General features: G+C 39.1%; 1 protein-coding gene across 4 annotated transcripts in view; it reads left to right on the top strand.

The window, feature by feature from the left end:
* The window catches only part of CDK7 (cyclin dependent kinase 7), a 37,888-nt gene that overhangs the window by 11,523 nt on the left and 3,275 nt on the right, over positions 1-23,090 (top strand). For 3 of the 4 annotated variants that reach the window (XM_032336062.1, XM_032336065.1, XM_032336064.1), the window contains 7 exons: positions 173-283; positions 1,378-1,496; positions 3,680-3,779; positions 15,648-15,734; positions 16,974-17,123; positions 21,107-21,254; positions 21,656-21,853. In XM_032336062.1, the coding sequence (XP_032191953.1) occupies positions 173-283; positions 1,378-1,496; positions 3,680-3,779; positions 15,648-15,734; positions 16,974-17,123; positions 21,107-21,254; positions 21,656-21,684 (744 nt within the window). In that variant the 3' untranslated portion in view covers positions 21,685-21,853. Of the gene's footprint in view, positions 1-172; positions 284-1,377; positions 1,497-3,679; positions 3,780-15,647; positions 15,735-16,973; positions 17,124-21,106; positions 21,255-21,655; positions 21,854-23,090 lie in introns of those variants that run through there. The other variant, XM_032336063.1, reaches the window with a different exon arrangement.

Below are 23,090 nucleotides of genomic sequence, written 5' to 3'. Positions count from 1 at the left end.
AGATACTTGCCCTAATCATGTAACTGGAAATTCTCACAGTGCTTCCTAAGGAGAGTTAGGCAGTGTTTCTTCAGATTCTCCTATATGATGGATAAACTCATTTTATGTCTGTATGTGATTTTATATGGTGTGATTTATTTGGAATAATTGTATATATACACCGGGTTTACAGGTTATAATAAAGGATAATAGTCTTGTGTTGACACCATCACACATCAAAGCCTACATGTTGATGACTCTTCAAGGATTAGAATATTTACATCAGCATTGGATTCTACATAGGGTAAGGTTTTTAACCAAGTATGATTGATTCTTTATGTTTTAGTCAAGTGTAATATAGTCAGTTATTACATAAATGATCTAAATATGTGTATTTTAAAATAAAAATAGAGCCCGGCCATTTTTTCCCTATCTTCCTCTGGGTATTCCCTTCAGTGTTCAGAACTCCCTCTGGTGTTCCCTGGTTTTCTACCAGGTAGTGACATGAAGATCATAAAATGCTACGTAAAATTTAGAAATAGAAGAGACCCAGTTCTTCATTTTTTTCTTAGGTGAAAAGCTAAGTTGCTATATCATGTGACCAAGGCTATATATATTTTTTCAAGGTCAGTAGCTAGTAACTGACAGAATATTAAAATCTGCATGTTTTGGCTTTAAGTCCAGTGTTCTTTGTGCTATACCTATACTGTTGTGACAAGGGGAAAAAAATACAGTGAGTCTGGATTAAGTTCTACAACACTAAAATATTTTTAGAAAAAATATTTGAGTAACTCTAAAATTCTGTGAAGTAATGAAGTTTCTGAAATGGTTGAGTCAATGTTAGAAACATTCAGCTCTTGAAATAAGGCTGATAATATCAATAGATAGATTTTCTTAGGCACTCTATTTAGATAAATAGCTAAGAATACATATAGTCAGTAATTCTCATACCTTTAACTTAGAATCCCTTTTAGGTTATTGCTAAAAGTATATATTTTGAAGAATTTGTTCCTCATCCTCTCTAAATGCATCATATTTTTATTTACTGAAATTCCTGTGTATTACTGTTATTAAATAAATAGCAGGAACTGTTTACTTTAAAGAGGCAGTAGCCTCTTTATAGAAAACGCTAAATTTAATCCTCACAGCAACCCTCTGAGGTAGGTAAATTGAAGCTCAGTGACCCAAGGTCTTGATCCAAGGTCTCACCAAGTAATATAACCAGTCTTTTTTAGCATTGGTAAGATTTTAATGAAAAAAAAAAAAAGTACTGATTGTTGTGTAAATTTAAGGTTTTACCCTGTTTTTTGCCAAGTTTAAAGTTAAGCCAACTAAATGTAGCATTATGGTATTCTCTACCACCTGCTGACATGTTTATTTAAAATCTCCATGATACAGGATCTAAAACCAAACAACTTGTTATTAGATGAAAATGGAGTTCTAAAACTGGCAGATTTTGGCCTGGCCAAATCATTTGGGAGTCCCAATAGAGCTTATACACATCAGGTTGTAACCAGGTAAGAACTGGTTTAAAAAAAATTGAAAGTTTATATTGTGTAGGATTAGTTCTTTGTTTTGTTTTGTTTTGTGTTACGATTTTATTTGAGAGAGCAATAGAGAGAGCAAGAGACAGAGACAGCATAAACAGCGAGGAGGAAGCAAAGGGAGAGGGTGGTGCAGGGAGCCCAATGTGGGGCTCAATCCCAGGACCCTGAAATCATGACCTGAGCTGAGGGCAGACATTTAACCAGCTGAGCCACCAGGCATCCGTGTTTGTTTGTTTTTTTTTAAAGGAAGCTCCTTGTAGGCCTAACTTGGAGCTTGAAGTTAGGACCCTGCGATTAAGAGTTATATGCTTTACCAACTGAGCCAGCCAGGCACCCCCTGAAAGAGTTTTTAAAAGGATAAGATGGGGTGCCTGGGTGGCTCAGTGGGTTAAAGCCTCTGCCTTCGGTTTGGGTCATGATCTCAGGGTCCTGGGATCGAGCCCCGCATCGGGCTCTCTGCTCAGCAGAGGCCCTGTTTCCCCCTCTCTCTCTCTGCCTACCTCTCTGCCTGCTTGTGATTTCTCTGTCAAATGAATAGATAAAATCTTAAAAAAAAAAAAAAAAGGATAAGAAAATAAGAATTGGAGATAGTAAAAACAGATAGTAAGAGGTTATTCTGGTTATTTCAGAATAACCAGAGAATGTGGAGGTAGCTGTTACAGGAAGTTGAGCCTAAAGAAGTTTTTCTTCTTTATTACTTTGTTTTTTAGTTTATTTTTTAAGGCTGAAGAAATTATCGTATGTTCAAGCACTAGTGGGAAAAGTCTAGTGAAGAAGAAAACATTGATGTAGGAGAAAGAATTTCAGTATGTTAGAAAATAGGCAAGAGAGCATGGTACCTGGTGCCCCAAGTTGACATATTGGCATTAAAACAGTCCAGGACAATTCATCTGAAGTTACAGATGGGAAAGGCAGATTGTGAGCTTGTGTGAATACGAAAAACTATAGGTGAGTCCATGGAATTGTTTTTTCTTTTTTCTTTTTTTTTTTTCCCCATTATTTGAATATTTTTCAGTGAAGTTGGAAGTAAGGTGGCTTAGAGGAAGGATGGTTTTGAGAGTTAGTTTCAGGAAGAGAGAAGGCATTAATCATTTAAGAATGGAAAAGTTGGGGGTGCCTGGGTGGCTCAGTGGGTTAAAGCCTCTCCCTCAGCTCAGGTCATGATCCCAGGATCCTGGGATCGAGCCCCACATTGGGCTCTCTGCTCAGCAGGGAGCCTGCTTCCTCCTCTCTCTCTGCCTACTTGTGATCTTTATCTGTCAAATAAATAAATTAAATCTTAAAAAAAGAACCAGATCTCTAAAAAAAAAAGAATGGAAAAGTAGAGGCACCTGGGTGGCTAAGTGGGTTAAACCCTCTGCCTTCAGCTTGGGTCATGATCCCAGGATACTGGGATAGAGCCCTGCATCGGGCTCTTTGCTCAAAAGGGAGCCTGCTTCCCTCTCTGCCTGCCTCTCTGTCTACTTGTGATCTCACTCTCTGTCAAATAAAGAAATAAAGTCTTAAAAAAAAAAAAAAGAAAAGTATGTGGACCAAGGATATGTGTCATTTCCAGTATGGAACTGCTTGTTTTTTGTTTTGTTTTGTTTTGTTTTTTTAAGACTTTTTCTTTATTTCTTCATGAAAGACAGAGAGAGGCAGAGGGAAAACCAGGCTCCCCACTGAGCCGGGAGCCCAATGTGGGACTCGATCCCAGGACCTGGGGATCATTACCTGAGCTGAAGGCAGATACTTAACCAACTGAGCCACCCAGGTGTCCTGGAACTGCTAGGTTTTATAGTCAGTTTTTCCTGAGTTAATGGAATATATAAAAGTGAATTTCATCAGTGGGATGATGTTTTGCTGAGGAGTTTTCTCCCAGAAGTACTTTAGTGATTGCATTTTTAAATTACATTTTAAAAAATTTTTTGATTTTTTATTAACATATAATGTATTATTAGCCCCACAGGTACAGGTCTGTGGATCATCAGGTTTACACACTTCACAGCACTCACCATAGCACATACCCTCCCCAATGTCCATAACCCAACCACTCTCTCCCTCCCCGCCCTCCCCTCAGCAACCCTCAGTTTGTTTTGTGAGATTAAGAGTCTCTTATGGTTTGTCTCCCTCCCGATCTCATCTTTAAAATTACATTTCTTTTTGTTCTTCAGGTGGTATCGGGCCCCTGAGTTACTATTTGGAGCTAGAATGTATGGTGTAGGTGTGGACATGTGGGCTGTTGGCTGTATCTTAGCAGAGCTTCTTCTGAGGGTAAGTCTAGGATTGATATATACACTGTGATATTGTAATAGCTGTTTGTTTGTAAATGCATTTTCTCCACTGCAACCTTTTTGTTAATGGGAGATGAGAAGACCTCCTATTGAGGACAATAAAGATTTTATAGATCATTTCTGTGATCTGAAATAAAGCTATAATAAAACTCATCAGGCTGTAATACTGTAACATCTCTGATGTAACTAAAAGTGTTGGATGCACTTTTGTAGTCCTGGGACTTTTCTTGTTTGGGGCTGTTAAAAGTTACACTTTAGGAAATGTGTAAAACCAGCCACTACAGCTGCACTCTCAGCAGTGTATGTAAGATTGTTTCAGTTCTGTTCAAACTAAGCAGTTATGGTGGTCCTGTAGCATTTCCCTGGACTGAAACCGTCTTGAAATAAATCATTGTCTCGCTACCCTTGCTGGAGAGAAAGATGGTGCCTTAGAAACTTTTGTTGAGCTATAAAGTTTAGTTTAGCCTTTCTGAATGATGAAGGCAAAGGAATAGTGGGGAATCCTTCTGAAGCTGGGAGTTTTTTCCTCCCTACTTTCCATTTTCCAACCCTTACTCTTCTCAAGTGATACATATTTAAAGAATTGTGAACCCAAGACACAAAAATACAGCTTTTCAGTTCCTTGAACACAGAAAATAGTTTCTATATGCCACAAAGAAAAATTACCTTCTCAAACATCTTGTTTAGTTTGGTGTGAGTTCAGTGCGTTTGGAGAAGCTCACTCCTGTGCGTGCTTACAGAAGAAACAGTAACATATTTAGATTTGAAGATGAAGATGAATAGTAATCCCTGTGCTAATGATGGGTTCTGTGGATAAGCTGGCATGACAGCTTTGCTACTCGCAAAAACACAAGAGTTTTGTCAACTGTCAGTTCTGTCAGCTCCTCAAAACACAGTTCATTCATTACCAAGATAAAACCATAGCCCTTAATGTTATGATTTATCGTTCCATTGAGAAAGTAAGTGGAGAGAGACAGAAGTTAAGAATGAACAGGTTAGGGCGCCTGGATGGCTCAGTGGGTTAAGCCTCTGCCTTCGGCTCAGGTCATGATCTCAGGGTCCTGGGATCGAATCCCGCATTGGGCTCTCTGCTCAGCAGGGAGCCTGCTTCCTCCTCTCTCTCTCTGCCTGCCTCTCTGCCTACTTGTGATCTCTGTTTGTCAAAAAAAAAAAAAAAAAAAAAGAATGAACAGGTTAGAGGTGCGCCTTAAAGGTGTCTCAGTTGGTTATGTGTCCGACTCTTGATTTTGGCTCAGGTCATTATCTCAGGGTCGTGTATAGCCTGCTTGGGATTCTCTCCCTCTTATCCCCACTGACACAGCTGTTCACACTCTCTCTGCTTAGTTCTTTCTATTTTTTTTTTTTTCTTCAGATTTTATTTATTTATTTGAGAGAGACAGTATGAGCAGGGGTGAGGGGCAGGAGGGAAAGGGAGAAGCAGACTCCTTGCTAAGCAGAGAACCTGATGAGGGACTTGACCCCAGGACTCTGGGATTGTGACCTGGGCTAGACACAGATGCTTAACCAACTCAGCCACCCAGGTACCCAAGTGATAATTATATCTTAAAGATTTTTGAAATGGCAGGGCAAAACTCCCCCCACCATTATAAATATTCTTGAAAAAGATATATAAATGCCATCCTTGAAACTAGGAGATGCCCATTAATACCATGCCAGAGTTTGTAAAATGAGAAATGAAGACTGCTTAAATTTTACAGAAAAGGATGCCAACTAGAGGCAGTTTTGGCTTGACACACAGAATCCTAAAGTTGCTTAGTTATTGAGAAGCACCTGTGATCATTGATGACAATAATGAGTTTATAGGCCTAAAAACTGGAGTTGGTGGGAAAAAATTGTGTATGGACAATTAATACCGCGGTCCCTCTGCATGTAAGCTAGGTCATTTCTGTTTGCCTAACTATACCTCCACTTTAAAACTCCACTGGAGATAGGCTTATTCTCTCAAGAAATTGAAACACAAATCTCCAGACATAGCCATCCTTAGACACCGTGGAGCATGTGGGTAAGTTGCTTTGGTGAAAACATACAAATTACATGAACGTCTGTATACTGAATAGGAAAACCTTCAATTTAGTTCCCTGCAGCTCCCAGAACCTTGATAGCCTTTGCAATAAGCTAGTAACTTTTCTTTTTAAGATATTATTTATTTATTTATTTGACAGAGATCACAAGTAGGCAGAGAGAGAGGAAGGAAAGCAGGCTCCCTGCTAAGCAGAGAGCCCCATGTGGGGCTTGATCCCAGGACACTGGGATCATGACCTGAGCTGAAGGCAGAGGCTTTAACCCACTGAGCCACCCAGGCGCCCAAGCTAGTAACTCTTTAACCCAGGCAAAAGATTAGAGAATCCTTTACTAGAAGATCTGAATGGTCCCAGAGAATAGACCCACAGAAAATTGGCATTAAACTCCCCACCCAATCTTTCTAGAGAACGCCTGTGAGTTCTAATCAGTGTTTTTAGTACCTTACCCTTGAATATGAATGGTTAGTCATGATTACCACATAGTTATCAAGGAATTCCAGATATTTAATGAAGGCTTCCAGTATAAGAATTACCAGGTAATTGGCAAGAATCATTAGATATTGGATGATGGGGTGGCTAAGTGGTTAAGCCTGCCTTCATTCAGGTCACAATCCCATGGTCGTGGAATCTAATCCTGCATCAGGCTCCTTGCTCAGTGGAGAGCCTGCTTCTCCCTCTGCCTGCTGCTCCCCCTCTCAAATAAATAAATATTAAAAAATGATACTTGATGAAAGGATTCAGTGTGAAAGACTGACAACAAAAGAAATTTGTAGGGGGATGACTGGGTCAGTCAGTCAATTAATTGTCTGCCTTTAATTCAGGTGGGACTGAGTCCCACTCAGGCTCCTTGCTCAGTGGGGAGTTTCCTTCTCCCTCTTCCTCTGTCCCCTCCCTGCTCATGCTCTTTTTCTCTCACTCACTCCCTCTCAAATAAATAAAATCTTTAAAAAAAAAATAAAGAAAGAAATTTGGGCAAAATAGGTAGCAGAAGAAATTTAATCCTCCATCTCTACCATACCTTCAGAGGACTAAGAGAACATACTCCATCTGTAAAACAAGAACATGATGCTCTATTACTAAAGGATCAGTTGAAGAATAAGGGAATCTTGAAAATTTTTATGTAGGGTAACTAAAAGCAAACAGAGACAGTGGAAAGATTGGGAAAGTAAACTCGAGAATTCTTCAAGTAGGACTAAAAAATTAAGCTAATTTGATCCAGGTTTGATTGATTGATTGATCCAGGATTGATCCTAGAATATAATAAAAAAGAACAAAGAAAATGTAGGGTAGGGGCACCTGGGTGGCTCAGTGGGTAAAGCCTCTGCCTTTAGCTCAGGTCACGATCCCAGGGTCCTTGGATTAAGCCCCACATTGGGCTCTTTGCTCAGCAAGGAGCCTGCTTCCCCCTCATTCTTCTCTGCCTGCCTCTCTGCCTACTTGTGATCTCTGTCCGATAAATAAATAAAATCTTACTAGAATGAAAATGTAGGATAGGAAATTCACCAGAAAATAGCCTAGCATTGGTGGGTATGAACTGACTTAAAGTGCAACAAAGACTCTGCATAGTGAATGAAAAAAGACCCATGCCAAGGCATATTGTAAAACTTCAGAGGACCAGACTATAAGGAAAATACTTTATTTTCAAGAGAGGAAAAACAGAGAGCTTACCTAGAAACCATAATGAAGGGGCACCTGGGTGGCTCAGTGGGTTAAGCCGCTGCCTTCGGCTCAGGTCATGATCTCAGGGACCTGGGATCGAGTCCCACATTGGGCTCTCTGCTCAGCAGGGAGCCTGCTTCCCTCTCTCTCTCTCTGCCTGCCTCTCTGCCTGCTTGTGATCTATCTCTGTCAAATGAATAAATAAAAAAACTTAAAAAAAAAGAAGAAACCATAATGAAGGATTGGGGGAAAGAATGGTTTCAGACTTCTCAACAGTAGCACTGAAATCCTAAGGGCAATAGAATACATTGTGAAGGAAAATAATTTCCAACCTAGAATTTTGTGCCCATTTGTATTTTTCAGTTAGCTTTTGAGAATAAATACAATTTATTACACTAAAAATTGTACATCTGCTTCCTTTCTTAGGAATTTATTTGAAGCTGTGCTCTACTATTACGTGAGAGTAAATCAAGAGAAAGATGTGGGATCCAGAGAACATGAGATTGAACACAGAAAAGGGGTGAATAGAATTCCTCATTTAATAGTGAAAGGAAGTTCTGAAGAAGCAGGTGTGCATCAGGCCCAGAGAGAAAGTAGTCCATATTGAAGCAGAAGGGATGAGAGTTTCAGCAGGGGACTCTGGAGAGAAAAATGAGCCTCAGTGTACCCACAAACCAACTTCAACAGTTTTTGACACATGATCAGCTTTATTTATAATTCCCTCACATCACATTTTTAAGCCACAAATCCCAGATATTACGCCATTTTCTCCATATACTATTTCTCTAAAAGATTTTTTTCTCTAGAAGAATTTTTTTTTTATCATAACCACAATACTGTTATCATCTGAAGAAAAGGAAGGATAAATCAGTACCCAGTCTGTGTTCAGATTTCCCACTTTTTTTTTTTTTTAAAGATTTTATTTATTTATTTGACAGAGAGAAATCACAAGTAGTCGGAGAGGCAGGCAGAGAGAGAGAGGGAAGCAGGCTCCCCGCTGAGCAGAGAACCCGATGCGGGACTCGATCCCAGGACCCTGAGATCATGACCTGAGCCAAAGGCAGCGGCTTAACCCACTGAGCCACCCAGGCGCCCCAGATTTCCCACTTTTTCAGTCTTGGTAGTTTGTATGTTTCTAGGAATGCATCCATTTCTTCCAGATTGTCAAATCTGGTATATAGTTGCTCATAATATGTTCTTATAATTGATTATATTTCTTTTGTGTTGGTTGTGATCTTTCTTTCTTTGTTTCTTTTTTTTTTTTTAAAGATTTTATTTATTTATTTGACAGAGAGAGATCACAAGTAAGCAGAGAGGCAGGCAGAGAGAGAGGAGGAAGCAGGCTCCCCGCCAAGCAGAGAGCCCCATGTGGGGCTCGATCCCAGGACCCTGGGATCATGACCCGAGCCAAAGGCAGAGGCTTAACCCACTGAGCCACCCAGGCGCCCCTCTTTCTTTCTTTCTTTAAGATTTTATTTATTTGGCAGAGATCACAAGTAGGCAGAGAGGCAGGCAGGGAGAGAAAGGCAAGCAGGCCCGCAGCCAAGCAGAGAGCCCAATGCGGGGCTCGATCCCAGGACTCCGGGATCATGACCCGAGCCAAAGATAGAGGCCTTAATCCACTGAGCCACCTAGGCGCCCCATGATCTCCTCTTCCATTCATGATTTTATTAATTTGGTTTTCCATTTCTGTTCCGATTTCTGCTCTGATCTTTATTATTTCTTTTTTCTTGCTGGGTTTAGGCTTTCTTTGCTGTTCTTTCTCCAGCTCCTTTAGGTGTAGGGTAAGTTGTATATTTGAGACCTTGTTTCTTGAGGAAGGCTTATGTTGCTGTATAACTTACTCTTACGACTGCCTTTGCTTTATCCTGAAGATTTTGAACAGTTGTGTTTTCATATTCGTTTGTTTCCATGAATTTTTAAATTTTGTGTAAAAGATTTTATTTATTTATTTGACAGAGAGATCACAAGTAGGCAGAGAGGCAGGCAGAGAGAGAGGGAGGGGGAAACAGGCCTCCCCACTGAGCAAAAAGCTGGATGCAGGACTTAATCCCAGGACCCTGAGATCATGACTTGAGCTGAAGGCAGAGGCTTTAACCCACTGAGCCACTCAGGTGCCCTTAAATTTTTTTTTTTTAATGAATGGGTTGACCTATTCATTCTTTAGTAGGATGCTCTTTAGGCTCCATGTATTTGCGTTCTTTCCAACTTTCCTCTTGTGATTGAGTTCTAGTTTCAAGCATTGTTTTCTGAAAATATGCAGGGAATGATCCCAGTCTTTTGGTTGAGACCTGATTTGTGACCCAGGATGTGATCTATTCTGGAGTTCCATGTGCAGTAGAGGAAAAAAAGTGCATTCTTTTGCTTTGGGGTGGAATGTTCTGAGTATATTTGTGTTGTCCATCTGGTCCATTGTGTCATTTAAAGCCTTTATTTCCTTCTTGATCTTTTGCTTGGATGATCTGTCCATTTCAGTGAGGGAGGTGTTAAAGTCCCCTGCTGTTACTGTGTTATTGTCAATGTGTTTCTTTGATTTTGTTATTAATAGGTTTATATAATTGGCTGCTCCTATGTTAGGGGCATAGATATTTACAATTATTAGATCTTCTTGTTGAACAGACCTTTTACATATGATATAGTGTCCTTCCTCATCCCTTATGATAGTCTTTGGCTTAAAATCTAATTTATCTGATACAAAGATTGTCACCCCTGCTTTCTTTTGATGTCCATTAGCATGGTAGATGGTTTTCCACCTACTAAATCATTTTAAATGATTTTAAATCTGGAGGTGTCTTTGGGTCTAAAATGAGTTTCTTGCATAGACCATATCGATGGGTCTTGTTGTTTTTTTTTTTTTATCCATTCTGATACCCTGTGTCTTTTGATTGGGGCATTTAACCCCTTTACATTCAGGGTAACTATTGAAAGGTATGAATTTAGTGCCATTGTATTGCCTGTAAGGTGACTGTTACTGTATATTGTCTGTTTCTTTCTAGTCTATGTAACTTTTAGGCTCTCTCTCTACTTAGAGGACCTCTTTCAATATTTCCTGTAGGGCTGGTTTGGTGTTTGCAAATTATTTTAGTTTTTATTTGTCCTGGAAGCTTTTTATCTCTCCTTCTATTCTCAATGACAGCCCAGCTGGATATAGTACTCTTGGCTGCATATTTTTCTCATTTCATGCTCTGAATATATCATGCAAGTCCTTTCTGGTCTGCCAGGTCTCTGTGGATAGGTCTGCCTATCTAATGTTTCAACCATTGTAGGTCCTTTCGTCTGAGCTGCTTTCAGGATTTTCTCTTTGTGTCTGACACTTGGAAGTTTTACTGTTAGACGAGGGGGTGTTGACCATTTTGGAAGTTTTACTTTTAGACGAGGGGGTGTTGACCTATTTTACTGATTTTGAGGAGGGTTCTCTGTGCCTGCTGGATTCCAATGCATGTTTCCTTCCCCATATTAGGGATGTTCTCTTCTATAATTCGCTGCAGTATATCTTTTCCCCCTCTCTTTCTGCTTCTCCTGGGATCCCAATTATTCTAATATTGTTTCATCTTATGGTATGTATCACTTATCTCTTGAATTCTTCCCTCATGATTGAGTAGTTGTTCACCTCTCTTTTTCTCAGCTTCTTTATTCTTCATCATTTGGTCTTCTGTATCACTAATTCTTTCTTCTGCCTCAATTATCCTAGGAGTTAGAGCCTACATTTTTTATTGCACCTCATTAAAATTTTGATTTCGATTTGGTTAGATTTTAGTTCTTTTATTTTTCTAGAAAGGAATTCTCCAGCTAGTATCTTTATAATCGTCATTCTGAACTCTAGTTTGACATCTTTGTAATGTCCCTATTGATTAAGTCCCTTGCGGTCATACTGCCTCTTGTTTTGTTTTGTTTTTTCTTTAAGTTTTTCCGTTGTGTCATTTTGTCCAGAGAAGAATAGATGAATGAGAGAACAAAATGTTAAAAGGTAACAACTACCCTCGAAAAACAAACACTAAAAAATCAGAAGAGAACTGAAATCCGGGAGGAAGAAAGGGGAAAGAAAAAGAAGAATGTGATCAGGCTGGTGAACAGAGCAGAGCCACACACTAGATTTTGGCTGTATCTTGGTTTATTAAAGGAAACCGCCTCCCAAAATTTTAAGGAAAGAAAATCATATATATATTTTAAGGAAAGAAAATCAAGTATATACACAAGTATATATACACACACACACACATATACATACATACACACACAAAATAAAGGTAAATATGATGAAACGATGGAATATGACTGTAAAGATGAAAATTTAAAAAAAGAATTGATAAGTTTACTGAAAAAATAAAGAAAAAAAGTTTAAAAAAAAATAAAGTGACCAAGCGGGAGACTAGAACAAAGCCATATACTAGATTTAGGATATATTTTGGTCTTTTAGAAGAAACTGTATCTCAAAATTTTAAATAAAGAAAAACTTATATATACACAAAAAATAAGGTTAAATATAATGAAGAGATAGAATATGACTATAAAAATGAAAATTAAAAATTTTTAAAAAGTAATTGATATGGTAGGATGGTTAAAATGGGAAAGAGGAAAAATTAAATAAAAATAGAAAAAAAAAACAAGGAAAATTTTAAAAATCAACTTTGAAAGACAAAAGAATCTTGGGGAAAAAGCCGTAAATTCTATGTGTTGTACTCCCTAACGCTGGAGTTTTTCAGTTCTCATTGATCAGCATACTTGGTCTTGCCCAGATGTTCTTGCTGATCTTCTAGGGGTGGGGTTGTTGCAGTGATTCTCAAATGTCTTTGCCCTAGGCAGAATTGCTCCATCCTTGCCAGGGGCTAGGCTAAATAATCTGCTCAGGTTTGCTTTTCGGTAGCTTTCATTCCTCGAAAGCTTTCTGTACAGCTGTACAGCTGTGGAGGACAGGAATGAAAATGGCAGCCTCCCAATATCTAGCCCTGGAGGAGCTGAGAGCTTGGGGCTCCCCCTTCAGTGATCCCTCAGAGAAAAGCAGTCAATCACACCTGTCTCCCTGGTCTCCGTAGGCACTTTCTGCTTGCCCAGCCTGTGATCGAGCGTTTTTATCTCTGACACACAGCCCCGTTTGGAGTTTCCAAACCCAGACGATTCCTGCAGCGCATTCCAATGCTGCTTCTCCCTGGGGAGGAAGGGAGGTCTCCCAGGATCTGCCACTTGTTGAGTCCATATTCAAAGAGCAGTTGCCTGACTACCTCGGATCCAGTTTATGGTAATGGCAAGCTGAGAGCCCACTCCTTGGCTGCATCTCTGCAGCTGGCTTCCCTGCTCCGATACTTGGGAACTCTGCCTCACTCTGGCACCCCCGGTCTTTCTGTGACCCTAAGGGTCCTGAGACCACACTGTTCCAGCAAGGATTCCATCCCCCTGCTTAGCCACTGGAGTGATGTCCCTTAGTGCAACCGACTTCTAAAACTTCTGATTTCTTGCTCTGCTGCTCTGTCATTTGCTGAGGCTCCCTCCATGGTCTGTCTGCCTGTATATCACCTTGGATTCTCTTTTTTGCATGTCTACCCTTCCAGAAAGTGGTCGCTATTCTGTTCATAGATTTGCTGCTGTTCTTTTCTCTTCCGTCTCCTGTTGAGTTTGTAGGTGTTCAGAATGGTTTGATAACTATCTAGCCGAATACCTGGGACTAGATAAAATTTAGGTCTCCTACTGCTCCACCACCTTGCTCCTCCCTCGATGAGGGTCCTTTTTTAAAAGATTTTTTCCTTTTTTTTAAGATTTTTATTTATTTATTTGAGAGAGCACAAGTGGTGGCGGGGAGCAAAGGGAAAGGGAGAAACAGATTCCCAGCTGCGCAGGGAGCTGATCCTGTGGCCCTGGGATCATGACCAGAGCTAAAGGGAGATGCTGAACCAATTGAGCTACCCAGGCCCCCCTCTTCAGATCTCATAGTTTATTTTAGTAGTCTTCAAAATAAAAACATTAGCATGCCTAAAAATATTCATGCAGTGTTAATATAACTTCAGGTTTCTTTTTTTGGATACACATTTCATATACATAATAGTCTAGTGTTATACATAGGGATTATATTAAATCTGTTTCCAGTCAGTAAATAGAAACCGCACATTAAAAAGGGAAGTTTAATATTAAGAATTAACTATGGTTATCGATTGGAATAATGAAGGATTGACTAATAAAAAGTAATGAGAGGGGTTCTTGCATGGTGCATATTGTTAAGTGTCTGATTCTTGATTTCTTCTCAGGTCGTGATCTCAGGGTTGTGAGACTGAGCCCCACAGTGGGCTCTGCTCAGTGCCGCATCTGCTTAAGACTCTCTCTCCTCTCCCTCCCCCCTTCATGAGTTTGAGTTCTGTCTCTCTCTAAAATAAATAAAACAAAGAAGAAAAGGTAAAGAGACTATTTTAAAGCATATAAGAGTAGACAAAAGGAGCAGCCACCCTAGGACTAATACAGAGCACCCAAGGAAGAGGACCCAGGGACTGAATTCTAGACGTTGTAATGCGCAGAGTGTGGCTCACTGATGATAGAGAAGTTGCTGTAGAGCTGTGTTGGCAGAACTTGTTGAAAGTCTGTCTTGCATGCAGAGGAAAGCTCTTCTGTAGGAGGTGGTTTTCTGGAGGCACTCTGCTACACAACTCTCTGTAGAGTGAAGCTGCTCTGTGCATTGGGCACTGAAGAAACTGCCGACATTTGTGAGAACCTGTTGGTAGTGAAGCTGAGAGTGCCGCAGGAGTCAGCTGGGCATACAGGCTAGAGCCAGGAAGCAAAAGTCTTCCTATAGTGTTTATCCAGCAGCATCTGCTGACCGCTTCAGCTGGCAAAAGTAAAACATTTAAAGGACTAATCTATTTTCTTAGAAAAGGCAAAATGGATGAGCTTGGAATTGATAATTGGCAGAATTAAATGCTTTTTTGGCAGGGGTTGGTGCTGGTGGTGGTAGTAGTTGACAGTAATAGAAATGTGGGAAAGCTGGTACTTAATTTCATTTTCTCATTGAGCTGGTAAATTTTTTTAAGGCCTGTAATAGTATGAAAAGTCTCTCTTCACAGAGCAAACTCTTTTTTACTCTCCTATATATTTATGAAGATGTTTGAGGATGAATTGGAAAATAATGTCTATAGCAAGGATTTTAATTATTTACTAGTTTCTAACTTTTAACTTATCATTTATCCTTTAAAGTTTGCCATTATACTTCTTCAGAGAAATAGTATGCCAAGATATTATTTAAATAAGATTGTAATATAGATGTTCTTCTGCCTGCCAGCCTTTGCTCCCGTACTTTTTTTTTTTTTTTTTAAGATTTTTTATTTGTTTATTTGACAGAGAGCACAAGTAGGCAGAGAGGCAGGCAGAGACAGAGAGAGGGGTAGCAGGCTCCCCACCAGGCAGAGAGCCCAGTGCGGGGCTCAGTCCCAGGACCGTAGGATCATGACCGGAGCCGAAGGCAGAGGCTTAACCCACTGAGCCATCCAGGCGCCCCTGTTCCTGTACTTTAGCTAGAATAATTTTTCTCCATCTTAACACTTTTCCACCGGCTAACTCTTTCATTTTTCAACTTTCACTGGTTGGTTCTTCCTCTAGGAAACCTTCCTTGGCCTTTGTAGAGTAGGGTAGGTGCTGTTTTGTGGTTGCTAGGATCCTGTGCTCTCCCTGAAAACATCATCTGGGCGATGCCCCTTTAGTTGTACTACCAACATTCCCCCACAGCCACCCCAGGGGAGAGCAAGAAGTGTCTTGTTCACTTCCTTTTTCTTTTTTTTTTTTAAAGTATGTTCCACACCTAGCATGGAACCAGGTGTGGGGCTTGAAGTTTCAACCCTGAGATCAAGACTTGAGCTGAGATCAAAAGTTGGACACTCAACTGACCGAGGCACTCAAGTGTCTTTGTCTTGTTCCCTACTTTAAATGCCTAGGGTTTAATTAATTACCACATACTTATTACATAATGTTTATTAAAGATTTGTGGAGTGAATACAATGGGAAACACGGTGCTCTTCATTTGATTAGCAGCAGTAGGATCTACTGCCACATCTAGTATACCTCAGACTTCATTTTTATTTTTGTTACAGCTTAGTTTTTTTATGGAATTTGTAGTATTATTTGTATATCTATTATAAACCACCTTGAAATACCTACATCTCACTCTCTTCCAGGTTCCTTTTTTGCCAGGAGATTCAGACCTTGATCAACTAACAAGAATATTTGAAACTTTGGGCACACCAACTGAAGAACAGTGGCCAGTAAGCTTTCATACATGTTCTTTGAAATTTTGTTACGACTCTGATGCTGTCATGTAGGTATTACTTAAAGAAATGTATTCATTTTCTCAAGTTATTAGTAATACATACTTCGAAAAATTTATGTCAAATAGAAAGTTAAAATTGTGGTATACTGTCCAGCCTCCTTTGTACATGTTGCCCTTTCTCCATCCCAATAATTCCCATCCCAGGGTTTATCACTGTCAGTTTGGTAGAAAATCTTGCTGTGAGGATACATACACAAGCATATAAACATAGAGTTGCATTTTCTGTCTTTTCTTTAATAAAAATGGGATCATACCATATAACTTTTTTGCAACCAACTTGCTCTTTTTTTTTAAATAAGATTTTATTTATTTATTTGACCGAGAGAGACACAGTGAGAAAGGGAAAACAAGCAGAGGGTAGTGGGAGGAGAAACAGGCTTCCTGCTGAGCAGGGAGCCTGATGCAGGGCTTGATCCCAGGACCCCAAGATAATGACCTGAGCTAAAGGCAGACGCTTAACTGACTGAGCCACCCAGGCACCCCTCACTTGTTTATTCTTAAAATTGTAATCCTTTAGATTTTCCTTCCTCTTATAGCCCTATCTCCTGAGAATAAATAATAGAAAAGAGACATTTTAATCAGACTTTATCTTCTGATTGAAACTGTGGTATACAAATTTTTTCAAGCTCTGAATAGCTATAGGAGTCTCAGCAGGGGTTAGAGTAACCAGCTTAACCTTGCCGTAGTACCAGAATGGCTAAGTCATAGCAGCGTTCACAGTACAAGGTCTTCTCCACAAGATTATGAATAAACTGGGCTGTGGTTCCAGGATGGAAAGTCCAGTGCGCAGGACAGTCACTGAATCTGACCAAATGATTTTTTTTTTTAAGTTTTTATTTTTTTATTTTATTTTTTTTAAGATTTTATTTATTTATTTGACAGACAGAGATCACAAGTAGACAGAGAGGCAGGCAGAGAGAGAGAGGGAAGCAGGCTCCCTGCTGAGCAGAGAGCCCAATGAGGGACTCTATCCCAGGACCCTGAGATCATGACCTGAGCCGAAGGCAGCGGCTTAACCCACTAATCCACCCAGGTGCCCTGACCAAATGATTTTTGACAGTGGTGCAAAGCAGTTCGATGGAAATCATTACATTCTCCATTTGACAGTTTTAGTTCTTCATCTGAGAGCTATATGCCTTTCAGTCCCTAAGTTTGAATTATAAATATTTTACAGGACATGTGTAGTCTTCCAGATTTCGTGACATTTAAGAGTTTTCCTGGAATCCCGTTACAACACATCTTCATTGCAGCAGGAGACGACTTGCTAGATCTCATACAAGGCTTATTCTTATTCAACCCGTGTACTCGAATTACAGCGACACAGGTATCTTAGCATATCTTTCTTTTAATAGGAAATACGGGAATCTTAATTCTGGCATAGATAAAATAAAAGTAGAATTTCTTGAGATTTTTTACCATTCTTTAAATACTGTAAAGATGTGTTTTAGTTTTTTTTTTTTTTTTTAAAGATTTTTATTTATTTATTTGACAGAGAGAGAGAGAAGGAAGCAGGCTCCCCGCTGAGCAGAGAGCCTGATGCGGGACTCGATCCCAGGACCCCGAGATCATGACCTGAGCCGAAGGCAGCGGCTTAACCCACTGAGCCACCCAGGTCCCCAAGATGTGTTTTAGTTTTAAGGAATAACAAATTTTATCTTGTCCCCAAGCTACCAGCTGTTCAGACTGGTATTAAATTACATCATGTACACACAACAACAGGAGAATTTACTTTTGTTAAGGAACGTATAAATACATATTTATTTCATAATTAATTGGCTTTCAAATAGTTTACCTAGAGAAGAAAAAATAAGAAGCATTCTGTATTTGTTAAAATAATGGTTGTGCTAAGCTTAATGCCAAAAGTGTTTCGGTTTTTTTCCCCATGAAATGCAGTCCCAGTATCCATGCTAATCATTGTCATAGTCAGAAAATGATAATGGGGAAGAAAATAATACAGTTCTTCTTCCTTTCTTTCTTAAAGATTTTATTTTTAAGTAATCTCTACACCCTACATGGGGCTCAAACTCAAAACCCCGAGATCAAGAGCTGCATGCTCTTCTGACTGAACAAGCCAGGCACCCCAAAAATTGTATAATTTTTTTTGTTTTTTTTTTTAAGATTTTATTTATTTGACACAGCACAAGGAGGGATAGAGGTAGACAGATGGAGAGGGAGAAGCAGGTTCCCTGCCAAGCTGAGAGCCCACCATGGAGCCCTTGACCTGAGCCAAAGGTAGACACTCAACCAGCTGAGCAATCTAGGCACCCTGTATAGTTTTTTTTTTGTTTTTTGTTTTTTTTCTAAAGATTTTATTTATTCATTTGACAGACACAGATCACAAGTAGGCAGAGAGGCAGGCAGAGAGAGAGGAAGGGAAGCAGGCTCCTTGCTGAGCGGAGAGCCCGATGCGGGGCTCGATCCCAGGACCCTGGAATCATGACCTGAGCTGAAGGCACAGGCTTAACCCACTGAGCCACCCAGGCGCCCCCACCCTGTATAGTTCTTGATACAACTTATGCTTACAAGAGATTGAAAGATACTCCAAACAGAACAGACATTGATACTAACCCTTGTTTAAGGGAAATAAGAATCAAACTGAAAAAAAATTAGGGAGACCAAGAATGTCTGCTCTTATAAAAGAAGAGAAAAATGTTACCAAACAAAAAAATAAAAGCCCTATAGATTGGTGGGGCAGGGGCGGAATCAGTTTTCTTTGTCTCAAAAATAAGCACAAGACAAAAAAGGACAGTGTCACAAACATTTAAAATTGGGGCAGGGAAATGCAGGAATGCATCACAGTACAATGATTAGAGTTCATAAAGTAAGACTGATTAAAATGAAATGTCTCAAGTCTTCATATTTAACAAACCATGTTAATGTACATTATACCAAGGATTCAAAGGGATTTTTTTTTTTCACTTAAGCTACCAAATCATTGTCTAATGCATTTCTTTCTTTCTTAATTTTTTTTTTTAAGATTTTATTTATTTGTCAGAGAGAGAGAGAGCACACAAGCAGGCAGAGTGGCAGGCAGAGGCTCCCTGCGGAGCAAGGAGCCCAATGAGGGACTCGATCCCAGACCCGGGGTTCATGACCTGAGCTGAAGGCAGCAGCTTAACCAACTGAGCCACCCAGGCGCCCCATAATGCATTTATTTCTATAGGCCATCTGTTTTTGGCAGTATATAATGCTACATTAATACATATGTGCTAGATATTTTACCATCAGAATTTCTTTTCTGATTTCAAACAAGTATCTCATTATTACCTTTCCACCTTTATACATATACTTATTACCTCCATCAAAAGAAACTTGAGACTAGGTCAGATTATCTAGAAAGTTGTTTTCCTTAGTAGTAAAACTCAAAATTTATAGAAAAATACTAATTGTGACAACTTATGTGTGTTATATTGTGATAGAATGCATTTTTATTTTATTTTATTTTTTTTAGATTTTATTTATTTATTTGACAGACAGAGATCACAAGCAGGCAGAGAGGCAGGGGAAGAGAGAGAGAGGGGGAAGCAGGCTCCCTGCCGAGCAGAGAGCCTGATGTGGGTCGATCCCAGCGTCCTGGGATCGAGTCCCACATCGGGCTTCTTGCTGAGCAGGGAGCCTGCTTCTCCCTCTGCCTCTGCCTGCCATTCTGTCTGCCTGTGCTCGCTCTCTCCCCCTCTCTCTCTCTGATAAATAAATAAAATCTTTAAAAAAAAAAAAAAAGATTTTATTTAGGGGTGCCTGGGTGGCTCATTGGGTTAAAGCCTCTGACTTCGGCTCAGGTCATGATCCCAGGGTCCTGGGATTGAGCCCTACATCCGGCTCTCTGCTGGGCAGGGAGCCTGCTTCCCCCTCTCTCTCTTTCCCTGCCTCTCTGCCTGCTTGTGATCTCTGTCAAATAAATAAATAAAATCTTAAAAAAAAAAAAAGATTTTATTTATTTATTTGACAGACAGAGATCACAAGTAGGCAGAGAGAGAGGAGGAAACAGGCTTCCCGCTGAGCAGAGAGCTCGATGCAGGGCTCGATCCCAGGACCCTGGGATCATGACCTGAGCCGAAGGCAGAGGCTTTAACCCACTGAGCCACCCAGGCACCCCTTAGAATGCATTTTTAAAAACATGTTCTGGCTCGTGCATATCTGTCTTAAAGTTGGAATGAGATAATGTTCCTTTCTTAGATCTCTGATATCTCAGAATTAGTTTAATTTACTTATGGAACTTCTTGATTTGGAAGAAATACTGTAGAAATTGAACTCTTTTGAAGTTAGGAATCTTTAAATTATTACTGCAAATAATAGAATGTGGGAGGAAATGCTTGAAAAGTTTACATGGACTTTTTTATATTCCTGAAAGGATTTTCCAAAAGGAATATTGTGGCTATAGGATACAAATAAATTATGAATTTGACTAGTTTATCATTTAGAATAAAACTATTTTTATTGGGGAAAAAAAAATTATTTTTTTTAAATTTTGGACCAAAGTAAAGGAAATAGTGTATCATAGAACACCTAGCAGGTAGAATATAGAAATAACATTGTGCAATTCCTTCCAAGTAAAATTTTTAATAATTTGCAGTAGATTGTTGGATTTTAACACATTGTTTCCAACCTTTTGCATCATTTAAAAAAATTTATTTTCAGGAATTTATTTACATGATTTGGAATTTGAATACATATAGATGTTGTGACAAACTTTGAAGTTCTTTTTAAGTATGTTTCTCTCTTTATGTGTTGAACTATAGAGCCCCTAAAGTGTAGAGAGCTGAGTTATACAATGTCTTACTAAGGATTTTTCATATTTAGTATTTTGTACAATGTCTTATTAAGGATTTTTCATATTTAGTATAGGCTGTTTAACTGAGGAAAAGTTAGAAGGTAGTGTCTTTTTTTTTTTTTTAAGGTTTTATTTATTTATTTGATAGACAGAGATCACAAGTAGGCAGAGAGTCAGGCGGAGAGAGAGGGGAAAGCAGTCTCCCTGCTGAGCAGAGAGCCCCATGTGATGAGGGGCTTGATCCCAAGACCCTGAGATCATGACCTGAGCTGAAAGCAGTAACCCACTGAGCCACCCAGGTGCCCCTGTAGTGTCTTTTTCTTAAGGTAATAGAATTACCCGCTGATCTTAAGCTATTATGTATTTATTTATAGTAGTTTGCTCATCTAAACTCTTGAAATCAATTTCGTTTTGGAAGTGGGGTATTCATATAGTGTTTTTAATATTCCCAACAATTCTGGAAGTTAGATTTTCTTAAAAACAGTTCAGATAATCACTTAAAACCCTACTTTCCTTGGTATCTTCCATTTTTCAAGGCACTGAAAACTAAGTATTTCAGTAATCGGCCAGGGCCGACACCTGGATGTCAGCTGCCAAGACCAAACTGTCCGTTGGAAACTTTAAAGGAGCAGTCAAATCCAGTTGTAGCAACAAAACGGAAGAGAACACAGGCCTTAGAACAAGGTAAAACTTCCATTTTCATAAGAAATGAAATGAATTCAGAAAACTCCAAGTAGGTAGTATATAGCTAGTGACCGAGGGGCAGCTAAGAAATGTAGATTGTGAGCTATTTCGTAAGTGTGGTAGAGAATGTGGTATTTTAGCAATATTTGTTTCCACTGAAAATAATTAAATCAAGCTTTTTAAAAGGATATGGGCTCTTTTGGAGTATACATCAGAGTTGCGAGAACTTACTAGTATGTACCTTATTTTCTTTTAAGTTTTTATTGATGTATTGTATGCTTATTGTTAAATAAGTATTACTAGCAAACCAAAGCAGGTAAAATGAATGTAGTTGGAATGCAGTGACTGGTTGGAATTGCCTTAAGATTAAATGTGAACAACCTCGTTTTTTTTTCACCTAGGAGGATTACCCAAGAAGCTAATTTTTTAGTTACAGAGATCACTGGACAGTATTTTACTACTGAAGGAAATAGTCAAAAAAGCAAATAATGGAGAAATAGTAAACATTAAGTAAATGCTGTAGAAGGAATTTGTAAATACTCCACACATGTAAAATATGTAAAACTGGATTATTTTTATTAAATTTATTTTAAAACAAACTTAATTCTGATTTTTCTGGTGAGAGTGCAAAAGTAAGATTAAGTTCAGTTCTTTGAAATGTAGAATTGAAAATGCATTAAGGAAACCTTAATAAAAATAATCATCAGTTACTTTGGTGAGTTGGCCCATATAGCATCACAGATATGTAGTAGCAGGGGTAGTATTCAAAAACAGAGGAAGTAGTAGAAATGTTGCATATACCTGCTACCTAGAGCTAACAAATGTTGATATGCTAAATAGGAAAGAAAGAAGAAAAAATTACAAATGAAATTGAGCTCCCTTTAATATATCATTCCATTCTTTTCCTTTTTACCTTCCCAAAAGGAGAGTGACTCTCGGGAAATGAGTGTGTCCTTCCATGATTTTATACTGCTATTTTATAAAAATTCATGTAGTAATATATCATTTGTTAAAATTTTATGAGTGATAGACTGTACATCTTGTAATTTTTTTTTTACTCAAAACTTTTAAAATCCCTTCCATGTTAATACACATAAATCTAGCTTAGTATCTGTTTAATATATAAAAATATATATATAACACTACATATTCATGTTTTATGGATTATTTTTCTTGTATTACATAAAAATTACCATAAGTATAGCACCTTAAAGTTACACAAATGTACTGGCTCACAGTTCTGTAAGCCAGATGTCTCACCTGGCCCAGCTGTGTTTCTTGCATAGGTCCAAATAAAGGTGTCAGTTGAATGGTTCTCTTTTCTGAGTTTCTAGGGAGGAATTGGCTTATAAGCTCATTCAGTTCATTTAATTTTAATGCACACGCTTCCTGTCCTGGTTAGCTGTTAGCCAGGGGCCTTTCCCAGCTTCTTTTTTATTTTTTTATTTTTATTTTTATTTTTTTTTAAAGATTTATTTATTTATTTGTTAGAGAGAGATACAGAGCGCAAGCACAGGCAGACAGAGTGGTAGGCTAGAGGCAGAGGGAGAAGCAGGCTCCCTGCCGAGCAAGGAGCCCGATGTGGGACTCGATCCCAGGACGCTGGGATCATGACCTGAGCCGAAGGCAGCTGCTTAACCAACTGAGCCACCCAGGCGTCCCCTTTCCCAGCTTCTTAAGCAGTCCACATGCCTCGTCACATGGCATTCTCCATCTGTACACCAACAGCTATGCTTAGAATCTGTTTGGTTTCCTTGTCTGCTACAAGAGAGAAAACTGTTTTCTTTAAAAAGACAAAAGAGATGACATCAAAATTTAAAATGTCTATCAATGGAG

Source organism: Mustela erminea, chromosome 3 (assembly GCF_009829155.1).
Source record: "Mustela erminea isolate mMusErm1 chromosome 3, mMusErm1.Pri, whole genome shotgun sequence".
Classification (NCBI taxonomy): domain Eukaryota; kingdom Metazoa; phylum Chordata; class Mammalia; order Carnivora; family Mustelidae; genus Mustela; species Mustela erminea.
Note: the sequence above shows the minus strand (reverse complement) of the source record. Positions and strands in the feature narration are given on the sequence as shown.